This window comes from Gorilla gorilla, chromosome 4 (genome assembly GCF_029281585.2).
Source record: "Gorilla gorilla gorilla isolate KB3781 chromosome 4, NHGRI_mGorGor1-v2.1_pri, whole genome shotgun sequence".
In the NCBI taxonomy this organism is placed as follows: domain Eukaryota; kingdom Metazoa; phylum Chordata; class Mammalia; order Primates; family Hominidae; genus Gorilla; species Gorilla gorilla.
In genome coordinates this window covers 17112405-17132699 of record NC_073228.2, presented here as the reverse complement: position 1 = coordinate 17132699, position 20295 = coordinate 17112405, and the positions used below count along the sequence as shown (strand labels likewise).

The 20295-nt window shown below is 60.4% G+C and overlaps 1 protein-coding gene across 7 annotated transcripts; it reads right to left on the bottom strand.

Annotated features, from left to right (window-relative positions):
* Positions 1-20228, bottom strand: GRIN2C (glutamate ionotropic receptor NMDA type subunit 2C). Of its 7 annotated transcripts, XM_055389006.2 has the most exons (13): positions 19280-20228; positions 12569-12982; positions 9884-10482; positions 9448-9562; positions 8428-8639; positions 8078-8243; positions 7652-7805; positions 5716-5841; positions 5169-5398; positions 4622-4782; positions 3930-4141; positions 2284-2516; positions 1-1558 (listed from the first exon to the last, which is right to left on the bottom strand). In XM_055389006.2, exons 2-13 carry the CDS (start codon positions 12965-12967, stop codon positions 413-415), a joined length of 3753 nt encoding a protein of 1250 aa, XP_055244981.2. In that variant the 5' UTR covers positions 12968-12982; positions 19280-20228; the 3' UTR covers positions 1-412. The 7 variants fall into 7 exon arrangements, with proteins under 7 accessions (XP_055244981.2, XP_055244978.2, XP_055244980.2 ...); XM_055389003.2 differs by lacking the exon at positions 19280-20228 and having other exon boundaries at positions 12569-16464; XM_055389005.2 differs by lacking the exon at positions 19280-20228 and having other exon boundaries at positions 3930-4117; positions 12569-16464.
* Between the last annotated feature and the right edge of the window lie 67 nt (positions 20229-20295).

The following is a 20295-nucleotide window of genomic DNA, read 5'->3' as shown; positions in this document are numbered from 1 at the left end:
TGTTGTAAAAGGTTGGTTTAATGTCCCAGTGCTCTGATGAGAAGAAACTCTAGCCAGGTAGAGCAAGGATCGGGATGGCCCTGCCTCAACCACAAGTTCCAGCCTCCATGCCCACAGCAGCCATGACCAGTAACTGGCTAGCCCCAGGGCAGGGAGAGCCTCAGGAGTCTGACCCCCACAGCACACCCTCCTGGCAGAACTCTGCGTGATAAGAGGACAGCAAAAGCCCAGCCCTCACCATGATTTGATGCTACTGAGGTCACTGATGACCATGGAAGACATCATCTGTCACTGGGGTCCCATGGCCAGGATTTCATGGTAGAAGCCAGAAAAGCCCAATCCTGCCTGCCACTTAACCCTGACAGTGGCAGGCAGAGAATCCAGCTGGCTCGGAGCCTGAGTGGCTGATAACTCACACTTCTGACTCCAGACTGGAGATCCGTCTCCAGGTGCAGGGTCCCGGGAAGCCTTGCGTCCCACAGGCTACCCTGCTGATCTCGTCCAGTCCCCCACTGTCTCTGTAGCCCGTGCCCAGCCCCAGAGTCCTGCCCCTGTGCCCCAGAGGCCCCCAGGCCCCAGAGAGCCAGGAGCCGTGGCTGGCACAAGGTGGAAGGTGAGGACAGACAGCCCCCCAGCAAAATGGCAGGTGGGCGTGGGCGTGCAGGCAGACGTGCTGTTTGTGCTGCCAGGCGGGGGCCCCTGCCTGCTCGCCTTCCTGGCAGGCCTCCCGGTAGATCGGCAAGCACATCGACTGCGCCTGCGCCAAGCGCCTGCAGGCCGAGTGGCCGTCGGGGCGGGCACAGGCGGGGCCGGTGCACCCAGCGGGCAGCGAGCTGGGCCGAGCGAAGGCCTCGGCCACCGAGCTGGGCAGGGAAGCGTGACGCGGGCGCGAGCCCCGGGCCCAGGCCGCGTGCAGCAGGGCCTCCCGCCGGGCCAGCTGCTCCGGACCGAGCAGCGGCAGGTCCTCCAGCTCCGGGGGCTCCGGGAAGAGCGGGAGGAAGGGGCGGCCGGATCGGTCGGCTCGAGGAAAGGAGCTGTAGTGACAGCGCGCGGGCGACAGGGGCCGCTCTGGGAGTGCGCGCCGCTCGGAGACCGAAAGGTGCCTCCCGCAGTGCCCGGTCCGCACCGGCCACCGCGCCTCCCAGGCTGGGCGGCGCGACACTCGGGAGACGTCGGACAGGGGCGGCCCCGGCGTCGGGGGGCGGCCCGGGGGCTGCGGAGCCCTGCGCACAAGCGCCGCGCGACCCCCGTCTGGCGGTCCCCAGCCCGTGGGGCTCGGCTCTGGGGGCGGGTCGGGGGTGGGCAGGCATGGGCTGGGGCCAGACCGCGGGGTCGGGCAGGGGGGCGGTGGGGGCGCACGGCGGCCGCCACCCCAATTCTCGATGGTGCGAGTGGCGCGGTCCAGGGAGCTGCTCACGCCCGCCGTGGTCACCATGTCGCGGGCTGCCTGCAGCATCTTGAGCACGCTGGCCTGGGCCGAGCTGGCCGTGAGGTCCGGGCTGGCCTGCCGCGGTGGGCTGGCGAGGCTCTGCACCCCGCTGAAGCAGCTGTAGATGCCCTGGGCAGTAGGGAGACGACAGGCCGTAAGCAGCGCCCTCCGCTCAGGGACCCGCCACGATTGTCCCTGCCTGGTCCCAAGGCATCATCAGTCTTCTCTAAGTCTCAGGAAGTAGCTAACTGTGAAGCATCTCCCATGTGCCAGGCACTGTGCTTTGCAGATGAATGAGTGGTCTGAGTGCCCAGGTTGACTCATTCTCCTAATCACTCTAGCTAGCACCTGGCACATGAAGGTTCCAACCTGGGCACACCTGTTGGGGGAGGGCTCTGACCCTCTTCAACCCTGCCACCCTGGTGACCCATGCCACTTCTCAGGACGTTGGCTTTTTTTTTTTTTTTTTTTTTTTTAGAAACAGGATCTCACTCTGCCGCCCAGGCTGGAGTGCAGTGGTTCCATCTCAGCTCACTGCAACCTCTGCCTTCTTGGCTCAAGCGGTCCTCCCAATTCAGCCTCCTGAGTAGCTGGGACTGCAGGCGCGCACCACCACGCCCAGCTAATTCTTTTATAGAGATGGGGTTTCGCCATGTTGCCCAGGCTGGTCTCGAACTTCTGGACTCCAGGGATCCACTGGCCTAAGCCTCTCAAAGTGTTGAGATTACAGGTGTGAGCCATGAGCCGGGCCAGAACCTTGGTTTTACCTCTGGAAATGGGCCATGGCCAGCCCGGACTTATCTGGGTAGGTGCCCTTAAAACTTTGGCCTGTGTGGGGAGGGGTGGGCACCCACCCTGCTGAAAGCCAGCAGGAAGTCCAACTGGGATGAGTTGGGCACCGAGTGGCGCAGCTTCCAGTAGACCAGGTGCTCCCAGGCGAAGACCAGCAGGGCCAGCCCCATGGCCACCAGCAGCATGTAGAAGACGCCTGCCATGTTGTCGATGTCCAGCTTGCTGCTCATCACCTCGTTCTTGTCATTCTGGCAGATCCCTGAGAGCCACACTGTCTCCAGTTTCTGTGTCTCTCCTGGAGTTGGGGGGTGTACACATCTGGCTCAGGAAACCCCCCTATAAGCAACCCCCTCACAAAGCTCACCACAAGCCTGGAGTAAGAAGGGATCTGGGGCAGGGCGCCACCCACTTCTTCCTCAAGCAGACCACATGGGGATCCAGCCTGGCTGGAGCAGGATGGTGGGGCGGGGAGTGGAGGGTCAGTGAGCAAGGAAATAGGAAAGCAGGGTGGAGGCTGGGGTGGGCAATGCTGGCCTTTGGGTCCTCCCCCTGTGCACCCCCAGTAAAGGCTTGTTATTGGGTAAATGTTAGCATTCATTCATTCACTCCTCTTCATATACTTATTAACCATCTACATGCCACTCATGGAACTGGGCACACAGAGACAAAAGGCCTAGGCTCCTAAGAGACACACATTGTGATTGCTCTTATTATTATTATTGTTATTATTATTATATTGAGACAGTCGTGCTCTGTCACCCAGGCTGGAGTGCAGTGGTGTGATCATGGCTCACTGCAGCCTGGATCTCCTAGGTTCAAGCGATCCTTCCACCTCAGCCCCCTGAGTAGCTGGGACTACAGGCACACCACCACACCTGGCTAATTTTTGTATCTTTTGTAGAGATAGGGTGTCCCCATGTTGTCCAAGCTGATCCCGATCTCCTAGACTTAAGCAATCCTCACACCTTGGCCTCCCAAAGTGCTGGGATTACAGGCATGAGCCACCTCACCTGGCCCCTCTCATTATTATATGGTTTGAGAAATCAGATTTTTTTTTTTTTTTTTGAGACAGGGTCTCATTCTGTCGCCCAGGCTGGAGTGCAGTGGCACAATCATGGCTCACTGCAGCCTCAAACTCCTGGACTCAAGGGATCCTCCTGCCTCAGCCTCCCAAAGTGCTGGGGTTATAGCCATGAGCCACCACACCCAGTCTGGACCGTGTCTTATCTAACAAGAATGGAACTCCTCTAAACACAAAGCTCTCTCTGGGTTTGGGGGCAGGCTGGGCTGGACCACTCACACATGTGGGACTGGGCAGATCCGTAATCTCAAGATGGCCATGGAGATACTATACTGAGCAAAGGAGGTGCTCATCTGGGAGAGATCTTGGGAGGGGTCTTAGGGAAGAAGAAAGGAGTTCAGCCACTCCACCCATCCCCACCCCCACCATGAGGCCTGAGCCCCTTCCTGTCTTCCTGCCCTTCAGGGACTCTCTAGCCCAGTTCCTGCTCCCGCCCTGCACACCTATCCCTTCCTCAAGTCTCTCTCCAGTTGCTCCTAGTACCTGCCCACCTCAGCTGCCCCAACCTCTCACCCCCCAGAGACCTCTGCCTGCTCACAGGCCTTGGGAACTTGAGTGGTGGTGGAAATGCTGACAACCTTGGGCTCCACAGCCCACCCTGGGCATCCCAGCAGTGGCAGTACCCACCGTCCCCCAGGAACTGCAAGAGCGCCAGGTCTATGGCCCGCTTCCAGTGGGAGTCCTTCTGCATGGCGATGCCGTAACCAGTGGTAGCAAAGACCTTGCCAGACCCAATGGTGACCAGCTTGCAGCCCTCGTCCTTGCCTGCCATGTAGTTGAGGACAGCAGCATCATAGATGAAGGCATCCAGCTTCCTGGGAACAGGCTGAGCCTCAGAGCTAGGGACCATATGGGAGGGGAGGGGACACCGAAACTGGGGCGTGACAGGGGTCTAAACCACATGAGCCTGCTGGGCACCCCCGGAAGGGACCAATGGGCAGACTTGTCTGGTTCTCTTGGGTCCTGGATGGGGTGAGGACCCCTCCCACCCTCCTCCGCAGAGTGGCCAGGGGACTGTCTGTTCCCAGAAGACACACCACCCTTTCTGCCCACCCTCTCCATGCTCCTAAGACTCAGAGAAGGTCCCAACCACCACCTCAGGCTGAGGCTGAACTTTGATCGGCACCACAGCTGTGTTCTGAGACACATGGTGGCCTTCCATTTTTGCCTCAAGCTCCACTCTGCCCCAAGACCTCCTCCCTCCACCCCCCAGGAGTCCTGCAGGACAGCCCAGTCCCACTGTCCCCACACTGAGAGCTAAGGCTGGTCACTGGGGAGACACACGGATGGAGACAGCGGGTGCAGGGCTGGGGACCCACCCCATCTTGAGGCTGGTGAGCGCGTCCTCCACCGAGCGCTGGTTGAACTTGACCATGTGGGTGTGCATGTCGCGGTAGTTACTGCGGATGTTCCGCTCCGTGCTGCCGTTGGGCACCGTGCCGAAGCGGAAAGGTGGGTACTGATCTTGAGGCCGCTGAAACTGCAGGCGGAGGGCAGCAGCCAGTCACAACCCTTCCTCCAGCCTTCCAGGCACCAAAGCCCCAAACCCACCCCGGAGCCCAGCCCCAGTGTGGACTTGCATAGTCAGAGCAGAAGGTCTTAAAGGCTGTCCAGGCCACTCCTGTGTTTTCCAAATGGAGACTCTGAGGCCCAAGACAGGGAGAGACTTACCCAAGGCCTCTCAGCCGGTGGCCCTGAGCCATCTCTTGCCCCAGCCCCCAACCCCTTCTCAGCAGGCCCTGAAGCTTCTTCCTGCCCCAGCCTCCAGGTCAAATTCCCCAGACTCTGACTGTCCAGGGTCTGCCCACTCACGGCCTGTCCCCACCCTCAGTGTCCCCCCACCCCCACCAGCCATGGCCCCACAACCTTCTTGTCACTGAGGCCCGACACAGTGTCGATGTATTGCTCTTGGATCATGAAGGCGGCCAGGTTGGCCGTGTAGCTGGCGAGGAAGATGACAGCAAAGAAGGCCCAGACCAGAACCATGATCTTGCTGGTGGTGCCCCGCGGGTTCTCGATGGGCACCGAGTTGTTGAAGACCAGCGCCCAGAGCAGCCACACGGACTTGCCGATAGTGAAAGATGGGCCCCCGGACTCTGGGGGCAAGAGGTGGGGGATGCTGGAGCTCCTCCTGCCCACCATGAAAGGGCTCAGGGCTCAGCCCACCCGACTGCACAGCTCCGGTCTCAGCCTGGCCTTGGGGGGGACGTGTCCTGGCCATTCCCTCGCCAGGTGAAGTGAGCTCACGTGTGTGTGTGTTTGTGTGTGTGTGTGTCATCTGACTGGCCCCCAGCATGTGCCATCCAAAGGCAAGGGACCTCCCAAAGGTATTCTCTGAAGGACCCGTTGCCCCTGAGCCCAGCCCTCAGGGTGCCCAGGCCCACCCCTCCTGCCGGGCCCAGGCAAGGCTTACTCTTGCCTCTGGTGAGGTTCTGGTTGTAGCTGACGGGGCTGAAGTACTCGAACATGAAGACGGTGATGGCCACCACAGTGAGGCACATGACAAACATCATCACCCACACCGCAGGGCTATATGGCTCTGGGGACAGAGGGAGGCAGCTCAGAGGCCTCGGCATGTTCCCTGCCCCCGGCCCAGAAGCACTGGGTGGAGACAGGTAGGTCCACGTGATCAAAGTAGGGGCCCACCAGCTCTGCGGACCCAGCCAAGGGGGCCCCTGACTCAGAGCAGCAGAGCCCCAGGAGAGGCCCCCAAAAGAGGTCAGGCTCTCCAGCATCCTTGGTCTCCCCCCGCCCCCCACTTCCCTGGGACAGGTACAAGTCACCCACCCCAAGAAACGTTCCTTTGACTTCACAACCCCTGCCTGGCCCCACGTGGATGATCTGGTGGTTCCGCCTGGAATCAGAGCCCCTGAGGCCAAGTCTTACTCCTCATCCTACCAAGATGGAAACCCACGCCCAGGGAACTGGAGACATCCACCCCAGGCCTCAGAAAAGACTGTTTCTGTCTCCTAGAGTAAGAAATCACTACTGCTGGCTGGGCTTGGTGGCTCTCGCCTGTAATCCCAGCACTTTGGGAGGACGAGACGGGCGGATCACCTGAGATCAGGAGTTCGAGACCAGCCTGGCCAACATGGCGAAACCCTGTCTCTACTAAAAATACAAAAATTAGCCAGGCATGGTGACACATGCCTGTAGTCCCAGCTACTCAGGAGGCTGAGGCAAGAGAATCACTTGAACCCAGGAGGCGGCAGTTGCAGTGAGCTGAGAGTGCACCACTGCACTCCAGCTTGGATGACAGAGCAAGACTCATTCTCAAAAAAAAGGAAAGAAAAGAAATCACTACTATTGGCCAGGTGCAGTAGCTCACACCTGTAATCCCAGCATTTTGGGCGGCTGAGGCAGGTGGACTGCTTGAGTCCAGGAGTTTGGAGACCAGCCTGGGCAACATAGTGAAAACCTGTCTCTACACAAAATACAAAAATTAGCCAGGTGTGGCGGCATGCACCTGTGGTCCCAGCTACTCAGGAGGCTGAGGTGGGAGGACCACTTGAGCCCAGGAGTTTCCAGGCTGTAGTGAGCCAAGATGGCACCACTGCAGTCCAGCCTGGGTGACAGAGGAAGACCCTGTCTCAAAAAACAAAAAGAAAGAAGAAAGGAAGAGTGGGAAGGAGAGAGGGAGGGAGGGAGGGAAATCAATTCTGCCATGAGCACTTGCTATGCTATGAAGTGGTTTTTTTTTCCTCTCTTCCGTGGCTGAGGAGCCTGCTCAGAGAGGTTCTGTGACTTGCCCAAGGCCACACAGCAGGACAGGGCAGAGCCGGGGTTTCCACTCCTGTCTGGCCAGCCTCAGCTCTTCCCCTGCCCCTCACCTGTCCTCACAGCTCTCTGCCACCTCACACTTCATGTCCCACGTGGCCTCTGACAGGGAACTTTGGGAAGGCAAAGACTACGCTGTAGCCCCAGCACCCAGCATGGGACCTGGCTGCCCAACCAATGCCAGACTCCTCACCCAGGAAGCAACACACCTCTTCGCACACTACACTCGCTCCTCAACTCCCCACGGGCCTCCCCCACTTGTTCCACAGTCCTGGGCCATGGTCCATCCTGAGGCGAGCCTGCCTGCTGGATTTTCCTGCCACTCACAGTGGCACCACGACCCATCCCACACCCCCAACCCCACCCTCACCTGGCAGCCATACCTAGAACCGAACACTGACTTCACTTCTCCTGTCTCCTTTCCACTTACCTCCAGCCAACCTCCAAGACCCAAGGCTGCCGTGCTTGGCCTCTGAGAGCCCACCCAACTCCCCATCTCCACCCAAGCTGTACACACCCTCCTCGTGGGCCCCTCTGCCCCCGGAGCCGTCTCTGCCCACCCTGGGCCTCACCCAAGAAGGCCGAGGGGGAAACGGTGCCATTGCTGCGAGCCACCATCACACTGATGCCCGTCTCCACAAAGGGCACAGAGAAGTCTACGATCTCGGAGCGTTCCTCATTGATGGTGAGGGAGCCGATGGCCATGTCTGCCCGCTTGTAGTACACCTGGGGGCCGGATGCCATGGAGGTTTGAAAAAGGGGCTCCCGTGGGGTGGACACGCTGCACAGGCACCTCCGGACACCCCTTCTAGCACCCACCAGCTAAGTCAATCATTCCCTCTGGGGCCCTCAGAGCTCAGCTTTCAGTACTGACCACCCCAGGAGTCATCACTGGTGACAGCCCATGCCCCCCTCTAGAGGGCATCTGAGAGCCACATAGGGCCTGGGTAGCAGGTGGGCAGGCAGGGCAGGTGAGGAGGGAGTGGGGTGGGGCCTACCTCCCCAATCATGCCGTTCCATACGCCGCGCACCCGCTTGCCATGCTTGCCGTTGGTCACCAGGTACAGGTCGTAGGAGAATTTGACCACCCTGGCCAGCTTCTTGAGGATGTCGATGCAGAATCCCTTACAGCAGAGCTTGGTGTAGGGGGCCACGTCCCCGCTGCTGCAGCCATGCCGCCATGAGACCACCGGGAGTCAGAGTATGTCGTGGCCCAGCCCCGCCCCAGCCACTCCTCCAGCCTGGCACGTGGACCCCTGCCCCACACCCAAGCATGAGACATACACCACACCTGACCATCACACGGCAGCACCCAGCTCACACTAGCCTCCCAGGGCCCTCCGCAGACCTGAAGGTGTGGTTGCTCTGCCTGCGGCAGGGCACGGTGTTGGGGACACAGCCTCCTGTGCCAGGGTCAGGGCTCTCCACGATGACAAAGGGCCGCTCTTCCAGCGTGGCCACCGTCAGGTGCCGACTGTCCACCACAGGCTGCAGAGAGGCACTGTAGCGAGGCCACACGGGGTACTTCATGTATAGGACGCTATGCTCCCAGCGCCCCACCTGTGGAGGGTGACAGCCTCAGCCTGGGGCCTCCAGCCCTACAGCCCCCACCCTCTAGGTGGAGCCTGCCAGGGCCAAGAATCTCCCTCTCTCACCTAGGGATGCTGGGGCAGGTCAGAGTAGGGCTGCTCCCGACAGCCTCCCCCAGCCTCGGGTCCCTGTGTTCATACAGCTCCACACTGACCCACAGCATCTTCCTAAAGCCCAGACCTGACCCTGTCTCGCTCACTGTACTGGTCCCCCTGACTTTGACAGAACGTCCTTAGCTGAGCACTCAAGGCCCTTCATGCTCCAAACTCTTCTGCCCCTCTGTCTCTTCCAGGCTAGCACCTCTTCCTGGTGGGCTCCTACTCAAACCTCCACAGCCCAGCTCAAATATCCCATCTTCTGTGACCTCTTTCCCAGTTTCCTCCTTTGAAGGCAGAACTAATTCCTGTTCCTCATCTCCAATCCCACAATCTTTTGCACACGTCTACTCAAGCACTGGTCTCTGCATATTGTTTACAAGCCTGTCTGGCCAGCATGGTCATGGGTTACTCCTGCAGGGGCAGGACCAGGAGATAGGAGCACTTGAAATGTTCTATAGTAGAGGGAAGCTGGGGTGTTATGGGAGCCCAGAGCAGGGCACCTCACCCACCCCGGGGCACCTGGAGGCTTCCCAGTGGAGGAGATGTTTGTTTCAGCTGAGACCTGGAAGATGAGGGGTTGGATAAGGGACAGAGGGACTCTCTGCTCAGCTGTGGGCACAAGAGGAGGCGGGGACAAAATAGGAGGACACTGAGGGCCCCTGGGCTCACCCCCTTCTCACCATCTCCCAGAGGCGGTGCCGGTTGAGGGCGATCACCACCATGGTGGGCTGGACCAGGTACCCACCAGGGCTGAAGGAGAAGTCTCGGCCCTCCCAGGTGACATTCAGTAGGTGCCTGCCAGAGGGGAGAGATGCCTGCAGCCCTGCCAAGGACCAGGCACCCCCTGCCTCTGCCTCACCACCGCCACCGACAGCAGGTGGCATTGATTGTGTTTATTGTTCAAAGTGCTTCCCTATATTGGCCCCACGATCCTTGCCACACCCTGACACCTGCTGTTTGTTCAGATGAGGACACTAAGGCCCAGACAGGTGGGGTAATGTGGCCCCAGGCACGCAGCTAGTGGGAGGTGTGGCTGGCCAGCCCAAGCTCACTGCCACCCAGCTCCCCCGAAGCGCTCCCCACCTCCCTACCCCTGTGCCCCGGGCAGGTGCCCACCTGTAGAAGGCCTCCCGGGCAGGGCTGACGGGCCCAGGGTGAACACGGCAGTCCCCGGCCGGGGCTGGCAGGGTTCCATGCTGGCGCCAGTAGCTGTGGGCGCCCAGGGCCAGAATGGCCACGCCGTCGCGGACCTTCTGGCGCAGGCTGAGGCGCCAGCTCTCGGTGACGACGCTGATGAGGCCCACGGGGAAGGTGGCGGGGGGCGTATCGGTGCTGCCCAGCGCCAGGTTGGGCACCAGCCACACGTGGCCGGGCCCCACCAGGCCGGCCTGCGCCGCCTCGGCGAAGAGCACCTCGGCCTCCTCGCGCGAGCAGTAGGCCACAAACACGGGCGCGTCGAGCTGGCGCAGCAGGCGCTGGGTGCGCGCGCGCGGCCCTCCCGGGCCCAGCTCCAGCGTGACCACGTCCAGCAGCCGCCAACTCACGTGGCTGGCGTCGGCGACGGCGCGCACGCCCTCCAGGAAGAGCGCGTGGCCCGGGTGCAGGCTGGTGATGACGGCGAAGGCGCTCCAGTCGTACTCTTCCAGCACCTTGAACAGCACCTGCAGCTGCTGCTCCAGGGACACGCCCAGCTGCAGGAAGGCGGAGCCCGGCTCCTGGGGGCGGGGCGGGGCCTGAGCCGGGGCGGGGAGGGCCGAGCCCCTCCTCGCGCCCCTTCCCCGACCTCGGCCCCTCCATCAGCTCCCAGGCGCCCTTGCGCCGGCGGATGCTCCGCATTCCGGGAGCCCTCTGGCCTGCGCCTCCCTCCCGCCCCAATGTGGTTCCCCGCTGCCTATTAGCATGGTCATGCCCGGCCCCCAGCCCACCACGCTGGCCCGCAGACCCGCAGCATCAGCACCACTGGGGAGTTTGTCAGAAATGCAGATTCTCAGGTCGCACCCCACACCGACTGGATCGGAGTCGCTGGGTATGGCGCCTGGCATCTGTATTCTCACAAGCTCTTCAGCCGATCCTTGAGCCCGCTCGACTGAGAAGCGCTGCCCCAGACCAACTGAATCTGAATTCCAGAGGTGCAAAGCCAGGCGTCTGTATTTCCTAAGAGCACGATGAGGGTTGAGAGCCAATGTCCTGAGATCTTATGCCGGGGCCCCAAGAGGACGGGGAAACACCATCCTGGTTGAAGCCCTGAGGGTGGGAAAGCTCCTCCTCTCCACCCCTCTGCCACCACAAAAACCCAAGGCACTGCCGGCTGGCACCGGGGCCAGCGCAGTCCCCTCGTAACTGGTCTCACTGCTGCCACTGTCCCAATCTTTCAAAAAAGCAAATAAGGGAAAATTCAGAGGCCAAGCAACGCAGTTTCTTCAATAAACAAATTGCAAGGAAAAAAGAGAGACAGACAGAGGAGGGGCCCAGAGGTTGAGAGAAACTCAGAAGCCACACCGACCAACCGGCACGTGTGGACCTGATTTGGCTCTTGATTCGAGCAAACAGGCTGCAAAATAAACACTTATGACAGTTATGAGACAATGGGGAAATTTGAACACTGCCTGGATATTTGAAGGAGTTTTTATTATTTTTTAGACGTGATAATGTATGGTGGTTTTACTTTCTTAAGCCCTTATCTGCCAGGGATACATACTGAAATATTTATGGATGGAATAAGAGGATGCCTGGGCTTTGATTCAAATTAACACAGAAGAAGGGGAAGGGGGTGCTGGTGAGGCTGGGGTGGATGGCCAGGGCGAATGGGGGATATATGAGTCTTCCTTGTACTTTTTAATGTATACTCAAAATTCTTCATATAAAAATTAATGAAACAAAGGCCAATCAGATCAGTCTCTTCCCTCAACTCCCCTCCACTCTTCCCTGAGTGGCTAGATCACCAGGGGCAGGGCCAGGAAGCTCACAGGGCTAAGGCAGGGACAGACCACGGCCACTGTCACAGCCGGCTTGCGCTGCCCTGGCTGCTCACTTGCTTAGGGAAAAGCCCAAATGTCTTCCCAGGTGGCCAGGCCCCCGCCTCCTTCTCCAGGCTTTTCCCTCTATTCCTCCAAAGCTCTGAGCTCCTTCCTCGCCTTGGGACCTTCATCCCACCTGCTTCTCTGCCTGGGCCTCTCCTCCTCCCCACCGGCTCGCCCTTAGGCCCTCAGCCTAGACATCATTTCTCCAGAGACTTTCCCTGGCCAACACCCTATGCATGAGCCATGAGTGAGCTCCCTCACAGCATCCTGTGTCTTTCCTTCAGAACGCTTGTCCCAGCTGTAACTGCTGATGAATGTGTGTTTGGAACGTTCTCCCCCTAGCCCTGCAAGGGCAGGGCCGTTTCTGCCTCCCCCAGGGCTCCCAGGGTTCCCTGGAGTGCTCACCCTACAGGTCAACTACCACTGCCCAGAGGGCATGGCACCACCTCCATGCCCGGCTGGCCCTCTGGGTCTTCACCCTGACCTAGGAAGCTGAGGGAAGCAGAGAGGAGGAGGGCTGGGGCCTGAGCCCCATAGCCAGAGGTGGGCCTGCACCCTGCCCACCCCTCATCCAGACACAATGTGAGGGCAGCCCAGAATATCTCTCCTCTAGAACATGGGATGTCATTCCCATAACCATCCCTCCATCACCCACATCACGCCCTCAGCCCCCACCTCCCTGCCCGTCCCGTCTAATCCCAGCTCCCCAGAACCAAAGCACCCCCCACCCCAGCCTGGCTCCAGGCCTGAGGCACGAGGGGACATGAGTTTGGACATGCACCTTGGGGGTGAGGACCACAGCAGAGCCTCCGCTGATGCTGAGGATGGGCACATGGGTCTGGGAGGAGATGAAGTCAAGGATCTGGGCCACCGCCTCAGTGCCCACGTTGTCCTCAAAGACAATGCCGTGGACGCGGGCAGCACCCAGGAGGCCGCAGATCTGGGTGAGGAGGCTGCTGGGGTTGGTGTTGTTGACCCCAACTGTGAGCGGCTGGATCTCCAGGGGTAGGTCCAGGAAGCTCTGGGGGGTGAGGCGGGCACGGACCTGGGCCTGGGGCGGCCCCGAGCTGCCAAACACCACGGCCACCATCATGCCCTGCTCGCCCTGCCCTGGACCCGGCCCTGCCCAGGCACCGAAGAGCAAGGTGAGCAACAGGGCCGGCCCCAGGGCCCCACCCATGTCCACCGGAGGGTCCTGCGGAGAGACCAGAACAAGCACAGGGAGGGAGACAGAGGTTTGGAGAGAGGCAGATGGACAGACAGGAGGGACAGAGGGACACACATACAGAAGATGAAAGAGAAGAGAGGAAAACCTCCCTCCCCGAAGAGAGGCAGAGAGAGAAGGAGACAGACAGACACGGACAAAGAGAAAGAGACAGAGGTTAGTTGAGCATCCCAAGGGCATCCCAGAAGAGCAAGGGCCAGGGAAGAACAGGAGCCATGACCGGGACCCAGCCCTCCAGTCTACTGATGCCTTCCAAAACTCAGCCAGTGGGTTCTGCCCTAGGAAGGCATACTGAAAATGCTAGTCTGGGGTTCAAGTGCATGGATTTGAGTCAGACAGATCTGAGTTCATGTCCCAGTTCTGCCACTAACTGGCTGTGTGATCTTAGGGAAGTCACTTAGCCTCTCTGAGCCATGTTTTCTTGCCTGAAATAATCACAGCAGTGTGAGGACTTAGATGAGCTAACAGGCTATTTGCTGGGATTAGTGACCTTATCCCGCAGGTGACAGGCCCCCAGCCAGGTGAAGGAAGACAGCTCTTGCATCACCCCCAACCCCCACCCCCACTCCCACCCGCCAGTCCTCCCCACAGTCTAAACCAGATCTTCCATCTGTCTCTCACCAGGGCCTGTGCTACTGGTCAGCGTGCCCTGCTTGCCATGGGGCCAGCCCCGAGGGCCCTCCTCTGCATGGCTCTGCCTGGCACAGAGCCCCCTCCTCCTGGGCACTGGACGTCACTACAGCCCTTCCTTCTGTGGCCTCAGCTAGTAGCAGCTCTTCCGCAGCAGGGTGCAACAGCACTGACTTGTTCAGAGCTCAGGGGTACCCGAAAACCCAAGCTGGTGAGCTGGGGTTTGGTCTTGTTACACATGAGCTGGTGAGCTGGCCTCTCGGGCCATCACTGGCATGCAGGATCTTTTGAACCCAACCCAGGGGCCTGACACATATCCTTGCTAAATGTCATTATTTTGGATTGGGACCAAGAGCCACAGCAGTGAGGGTAACACAAAGCCTGAGTGGAGTGGTGCCCACGGATGTCACTCTCCCTCCCAGCTGGCCATCGGCCACGGCACTGCCATCTCTCCCATCTTCATCACATCCCCAGCAAAACTTCTGAGCAGGGAAGAGCTAAAGGGTGGACAGGGTGAGCCTGCCACTCCAGCCCTCCCGCCTCCCCCAGGATCTGCACATCTCTGCTACAGAAATGCTCATGAAAATCAAGCAGTTGCCAGAAACCACGCCTCCGAAAGACAGATGCCCTTCAGGGATGGGGCCCGAGACAACTGCTGGGCAGGCTCCAGCTTTCTCACAGGGCCTTCCTTTTGCCTGCCACCAAATTTCTCTTTTTTTTTTTTTTTTTTTTTTTTTGGAGACAGAGTCTTGCTCTGTCACCCAGACTGGAGTGCAGTGGTGCGATCTTGGCTCACTGCAAGCTCCACCTCCCGGGTTCATGCCATCCTCCTGCCTCGGCCTCCCAAGTAGCTGGGACTACAGGCGCCCACCACCATGCCCAGCTAATTTTTTGTATTTTTTAGTACAGATAGGGTTTCACCGTGTTAGCCAGGATGGTCTCAATCTCCTGACCTCATGATCTGCCCACCTCGGCCTCCCAAAGTGCTGGGATTACAGGCGTGAGCCACCACGCCCAGCCATCTCTCTCTTTTTTTTTTAATCCAAAGCCTAATGTCTTACAGACATATGGGCCTTCTTGTATCTCTAGTTCTCTCTAAGGAATCCAGAGAGTGGGGAATTGCAAGAGGCTACCAGGAACATTCAGGAAAGTTCCTCTTCTCCCCAGGGTGGCACTGAAAGGATCCCTCCAGGGAACCCACTAGACTGACTTTAGTGTAGAAACATCAATTGGCCCGTGTGTGCTGAGCCCCTTCCCTGCAGCAGGCACTGGATGGTGGAATGTCCCTATGGGTGAGACATGATCCCTGCCCTCCAGGAACTTAGAGTCAAATCTGCAGAATGAGCATGCTGCTGTTAGCACCTCCAACCTCCTTTTTTCTAAATATATTTCTCTTTCCAACCTTCTCTCCCTACTTCCCTCAAACTCCCCAGCCTCCCCCTCAAGACCTTCTCTTAGCTAAGCATCTAGAGCTCATTCACAGGAAGGTATAAGGGACTGATCATAGCTGAAAGGGTTCTCATTCCCAAGAGAGACGTAGTTTAACCACAGTCAGAGCCTTAAGCTAAAGTGCCAGGTGGTAGAATTTCAGGCCAAGAAGACAAGAGTTTTGGCAAGGAAGGGAATATTGCTCTCATGGTGGCGCCCTTGAAATCTTCCCATGTGTACGGTTCCCTAGTACAGTGACACAGAAGTGACAGAACTGACAGCCCAGAGACATGTTTGAGTCTGGCAAGGGATCGATCCTAGCCATGCCATGCCATGCCTCAGCTGCCACCACCAATCAGGGATGTCAGACCACAAAGGACACTGATATGCTTGTCGCTCCCCTTGCACGGCCTCTGTCTGCTCACCTCTGCCCACACCTCCAGGTCGTAGAGGTTCCTTGCCCTCTGGGGAGCCCCAAACCTCCTACCACCCTTGCCTCCCAGTAATGAGCTCTAGATCTGTGCTGCCCAGTATAGGAGCCGCTAGTCATACACGACTACTGGGTACCAGAAACATCTCTCACCCAAACGGAGTTTGCTATCAGTGTAAAATTTCATGCCACACTGCACGTTGAAGACAACAGGGAAAAAGAATGTAAAAAATCTCATAAACATTTGTATCTTGATTACATGTTGAAATAATAACATTTGGGGTATGTTTAGTCAAAGAAAATATACTATTAAAATTAATATCACCTGCTTCTATTTGTTTTAATGTGGTTACCAGAAAATTTTAAATTGCACTTGTGGCTCCCATTTTATTTCTTTGGACAGTGTGACCCTGGATGAAGGGCCCAGGCTCTCCCTCAACTGCAAAGGGGCAGCATAAGCAGTCTGCCATTAGCATCTCCAACCTCCTTTTTCTAAATGTATTTCTCTTTCCAACTCCCTACTCCCCTCAAGCTTCCACCCTCCCCAGTCAAGACCTCTTCTTAGCCAAGGACCTAGAGCTCATTCACATGAAGGAATAAGGGTCTGGTAATAGCTGAAAGTCTTCTCATTCCCACTCTCTCCAATAGGAAGGCATCCTCATGGGCTGGGGACACCAGAGACTCTCTCCAAATGGAAGGTGTCCTCCTGGGTTGGGGGTCGGGGGGTGGGGGAGTTGAGGCAGGTTGTACCTCTAATCAAGGGGCCTAAAATGGGGGAGGGATCCCAGAATACCTCCAGAGCCAGGGGCCAAAACTAGGTAAGTCCCTGGGCTCCAAATAGCAAGGGGCAGACTTAAGGAGCTTCCGAAGTCTGTCTCATCACCCCGTCTAACCCAGCCACCCTACAGAGGTAGGAGGGACAAACTCCGCTTTCCCCCGCCACAATCTCCTCCCTTGCCTCCCCCTCCCCACCTCCCACCTACCCACCCCTCCAGCCCCACTGCACCGCTGAAGCCTTCCTCCAGCCACTGCTCCCTCCTCACACAGGACAGCTACACCCTGGTGCCCACAAATGAAGTCCAGACAGCTTAGCCCCATAGACAGAGCCCTCTGCACCCTGACCGCAACCAACCGTCCTCCCATCCCTGGAACCCACAGCTCTGCCAGTCTGCTGGCCAAACAGCCCCATTCTGCCCTCATCTCCAGGCCTCGTTCCAGCATCCCCCAGGCTGGAATGTCCTCATCCCAAAAGAAGTCTACTCTCCTTCAGGGCCCAGCTGAAATCCCTCTCCCACAGGCACCTGCCTTGATGCCTCAGGCTCCAGGCACAGGGACTGCGGCCAGGCTGGGGCACCTGCCCTTCTTCCCCCTGCCCTGGCTTCCCCTCGTGGGTGGGGAGCTCCGTGCAGTGGTCCCCTCCACCCCTCCATTCTGCCCTGCGGCAGGTGTGTGTGCACTCATGAACACCCTGCCCCACACTGGACTGCGGGCTCCTTGAGGGCAGACACATTGTCTCAGAGACCTCTGCCCACCCACCCACTCAGGGTCTCACCCCTTCCACAAACAGCCCTTAAACTAATGTTTGACAAACACAGAGATCCCCAAAGAGCCCCAGAGAGGATGGCAGTGGTCAGTCCTGCAGGACACAGCAGCATCTGGAAGGGTCTGAGCACCTTCCCAGGCTGGGGGCCTTCTTCCCGGGTCCTCACAGCTCAGCCAGAACCCCTGGCACGGACCTACACACACATGCACACTCCCACACTCACACCCGCTCACATCTGAGATACCGATGGCTCTCCCTCTCCCAGGCTAGGAAACTCGGTCGCAGGAGTCCTCCCCATCCACCAGCAGAACCCCCGGACCCCCTGCCCTTCCGGTGAGCCGCCCCTCCTTTGCCGTCGGGTTTCCCTCCCTCCCTTTTGCCCAGCCAAAACCCGAACCCAGGCGCCAGGGGAGAGGATCGCCGTTCTAGCTTGCCCCACTGCTGGGGGCACGGAGTTCTTGCTCCTCCAAGGCTACGACCCCGTCTCCGCGGACCCCGCCCGGACTCCCCCTGGCCACCGGGACGCCCCGCCCCCTCCCCTCCGCAGGAATCTCTTACACTCGGGCTGTGAAGTTCGGGGTATTTTTAGGCCGGCGATAAATAATTCATAGGGAACGTGGCATCAGGCTCCCCCCGCGGGAGGAGGGGGCGCGAGCAGCGAGAGCCACCGTCACCCGCGGCTCAAGGACACTCGCGATGCGGCGGCGGCGGCGGCGGCTCCAGGCGGGGACCCGCGCCACGCCTCCTGGCGGCCAAGCTGAGCACCACGCACCCGGCGCCCCCCGCCCCACGCTGCCCCCCGCCGGCGTCCGCGGCTCCGGGGCCCCCACCCCCACTCCCCCAAGCTGGGTCGTGACCCCGAGTCCCGCAGTGGGGGGACCAAGCCAGCCTGGCAGGCGGCCCCAGTACCAGCCCAGGCCCGCCCGGGGGCCCTGGGCGAACCCAGGTGTCACGGACCTGCCTACCTGCCCCTGGCACGCTCTTATTCTTCGGGAGTTTAGAAACAGGCTCAAAGTCACTAGCACCGCCAAGACCTGGACGGGCTCTGAAATACAGCCAGCGGAATGGTACCCTCCCCAAATAAGTGTCTTTCCTCGATTTTCCTGTGGCCCGGGGTCAGGGACTGAACTAAGATAACGCCACCATCCGAGGGCTGGGGGACCGAGCCAGAAGTCCCCTTGGACGACCAGGGCTGGGAAACCGAGTGGACGAATGGGGTGGGCATCAGGGCCTGGCGGGAATTCCCGTCTTGCTCACCCAGCAGCTCCTTGCAGGGTCGCGGGACGCACCTGGGGGTTCAGGTTGCCGGGTGCCTTTGCTCCGCGTGTCCCCGCCCTGCCCGCGTAGGCAGGAAACAGGAGGCTCGGGGCTTCCCCTCCCCGCCGTCGGGGATCCTGGGCGAAGCCCCCAGAGACCGGCGCAGGCGGCTGGTGCGCAGCCAGGGCCCAGCGCCTGGTCTTGCTCGCCCAGTGCCCTCTCTGCCTACCCTTCCCTTTGCGCTCTGGAAGCCCGGGAGCCGGGCACGGGCCAGCATCTGCAAGATGCCACTACTCTGGAAGCCCACTCCGATTCTCCCAGGTCGCAGGAAGGAGAGAGCTAGGCTGGGGCAGAGGAGATGGGGCAGAGCTGGAAGGGGAAGAAGCGGGACTCGCGGCAGGGGAAGGGGTCTGGGCGCCGAGGCGAGTGCGCAGCAGGTGCCCAGCAGACCTGGGGAAACCGGGGCACTGGGCTGGGGAGCCGCACAGCCCCCTTTCGCCTTCTCGACTCCTTTCCAACCCCTCGCTCTGGTGGATCCCAGCCCCGGCCCCCGCTCCCGGCCCTGTTCCCCGCTCTCCGCCCCGGCGGCTTCCAGCAGCAACAGTTTGGGTCCGCGGCAGCCCAGACTCCCCTGGTCCCGCGATGCTGCCGCGCCAAGCGAAGGAGGAGGAGGGCTCGGCGACCCTGGGGACGAACGTCTTGGACGCTTCGCCCGCGTCCTTCTCTCGCGTCCGCCGCGCGCCTGTCTGCTCGGCCTCTTCTTCGCCTTCTCTCCGGCCGCCCGGGTCAAAACCCAAGGCCAGGTTCTTGAGGGTCCGGGTCCTCCAGCCGCCCCCTCCTTGAGCCCCGAGAGTCCTACGTGGGTCCAACCCCCCGGGTGTCCCGCCTCTGTCTCCGCCGTCCTTGCTCGCGCGCCGCGGGAACCCAGCCCCAAGTTGGCGGCGAAGTTGGCGCCCCTCGCCCGCCGCTCGCCACTTACCGAGGAGAAGGGGCGCTGCGCCCACGACGAGAGCCCGCGCCGGCCGCCTCCCTCGCGTTGTCTGTCCCAGAGCCTCGGCCCCGGAGCGCTGGCGCGCTCAGTCTCAGCTCCGCGGGCGCCGGAGCCCGGGCGCGGCGGGGCGGGGGCGGGTGGCGCGGCCTGGTCCGCTGGCCCCGACCCGCCCCCGCGCCCCGCGACCCTCCCGAGGCTCGCACGGCGCCCGGCGCCCGGCTCCCGGCTCCGTCCCGGGCTGGGCTGCGCACCGCGCCTCCTGCTCCCAGAGCTCGCAGCCGACTGTGCGGGAGCTCTCACCGCCGCCCGCGAGGGCCCGCCCCGCCGGGGCCCGCCGCCTCCGCCTCGGCCCGGCCCGCTGCCCCTCGAGGCCCCTCCCGCCGCAGGCCGGGGCCCCTCTCCCCTCTCTGGAACCGCGTCCCCAGACCTGACACTCGGGGCAAGTGCGCCTCGGAGGAAACACCAGCCTGCCAGGAGCCTGGGTTTGAGCCCGCAGCTCACGAGTGTGTGACCTTGGGCCAATTTCGAGGACCCCTCAGCTTATACAGCGAGGCAGCATCTTGAGGGCTGCCATAAAAGGGAGTGACCACTCTCTGGACACTGCAAAGCCCTAGGGAGACTGAGGCACTATTTTTAAAGGCCAGTGTGTCTGACTGGAAACGGAAGCAGGAAGGCTTTGAGAGCCAAAGAATGGGCCCCAGGCTAGACTCGCCTGGGGCACCCAGAGGTACAGGGGACAAGCTGCTTCTCAGTCCCCCGCTCCCATTGCTTTTCTGTTTTGATTGTACTGAGGGCTCCCCAGGGAGGGGCGGTCCCGGTCCCGGGCAGCCCTAGTGTGGACAGAAGACAGGCAACCCGCAGCCACAGCAGGGCCGAGCGGAGAAAGGAAGGGTGGCTATGCCAGGCCTGGCTGCCGAGCCCCATCAAGCCCCCAATGAGGCCCCTGAGCAGGGAGCCGTCTCTGCAGCGCCACCTGGTGATGGTAGGGGAGCTACGGCCAGAAG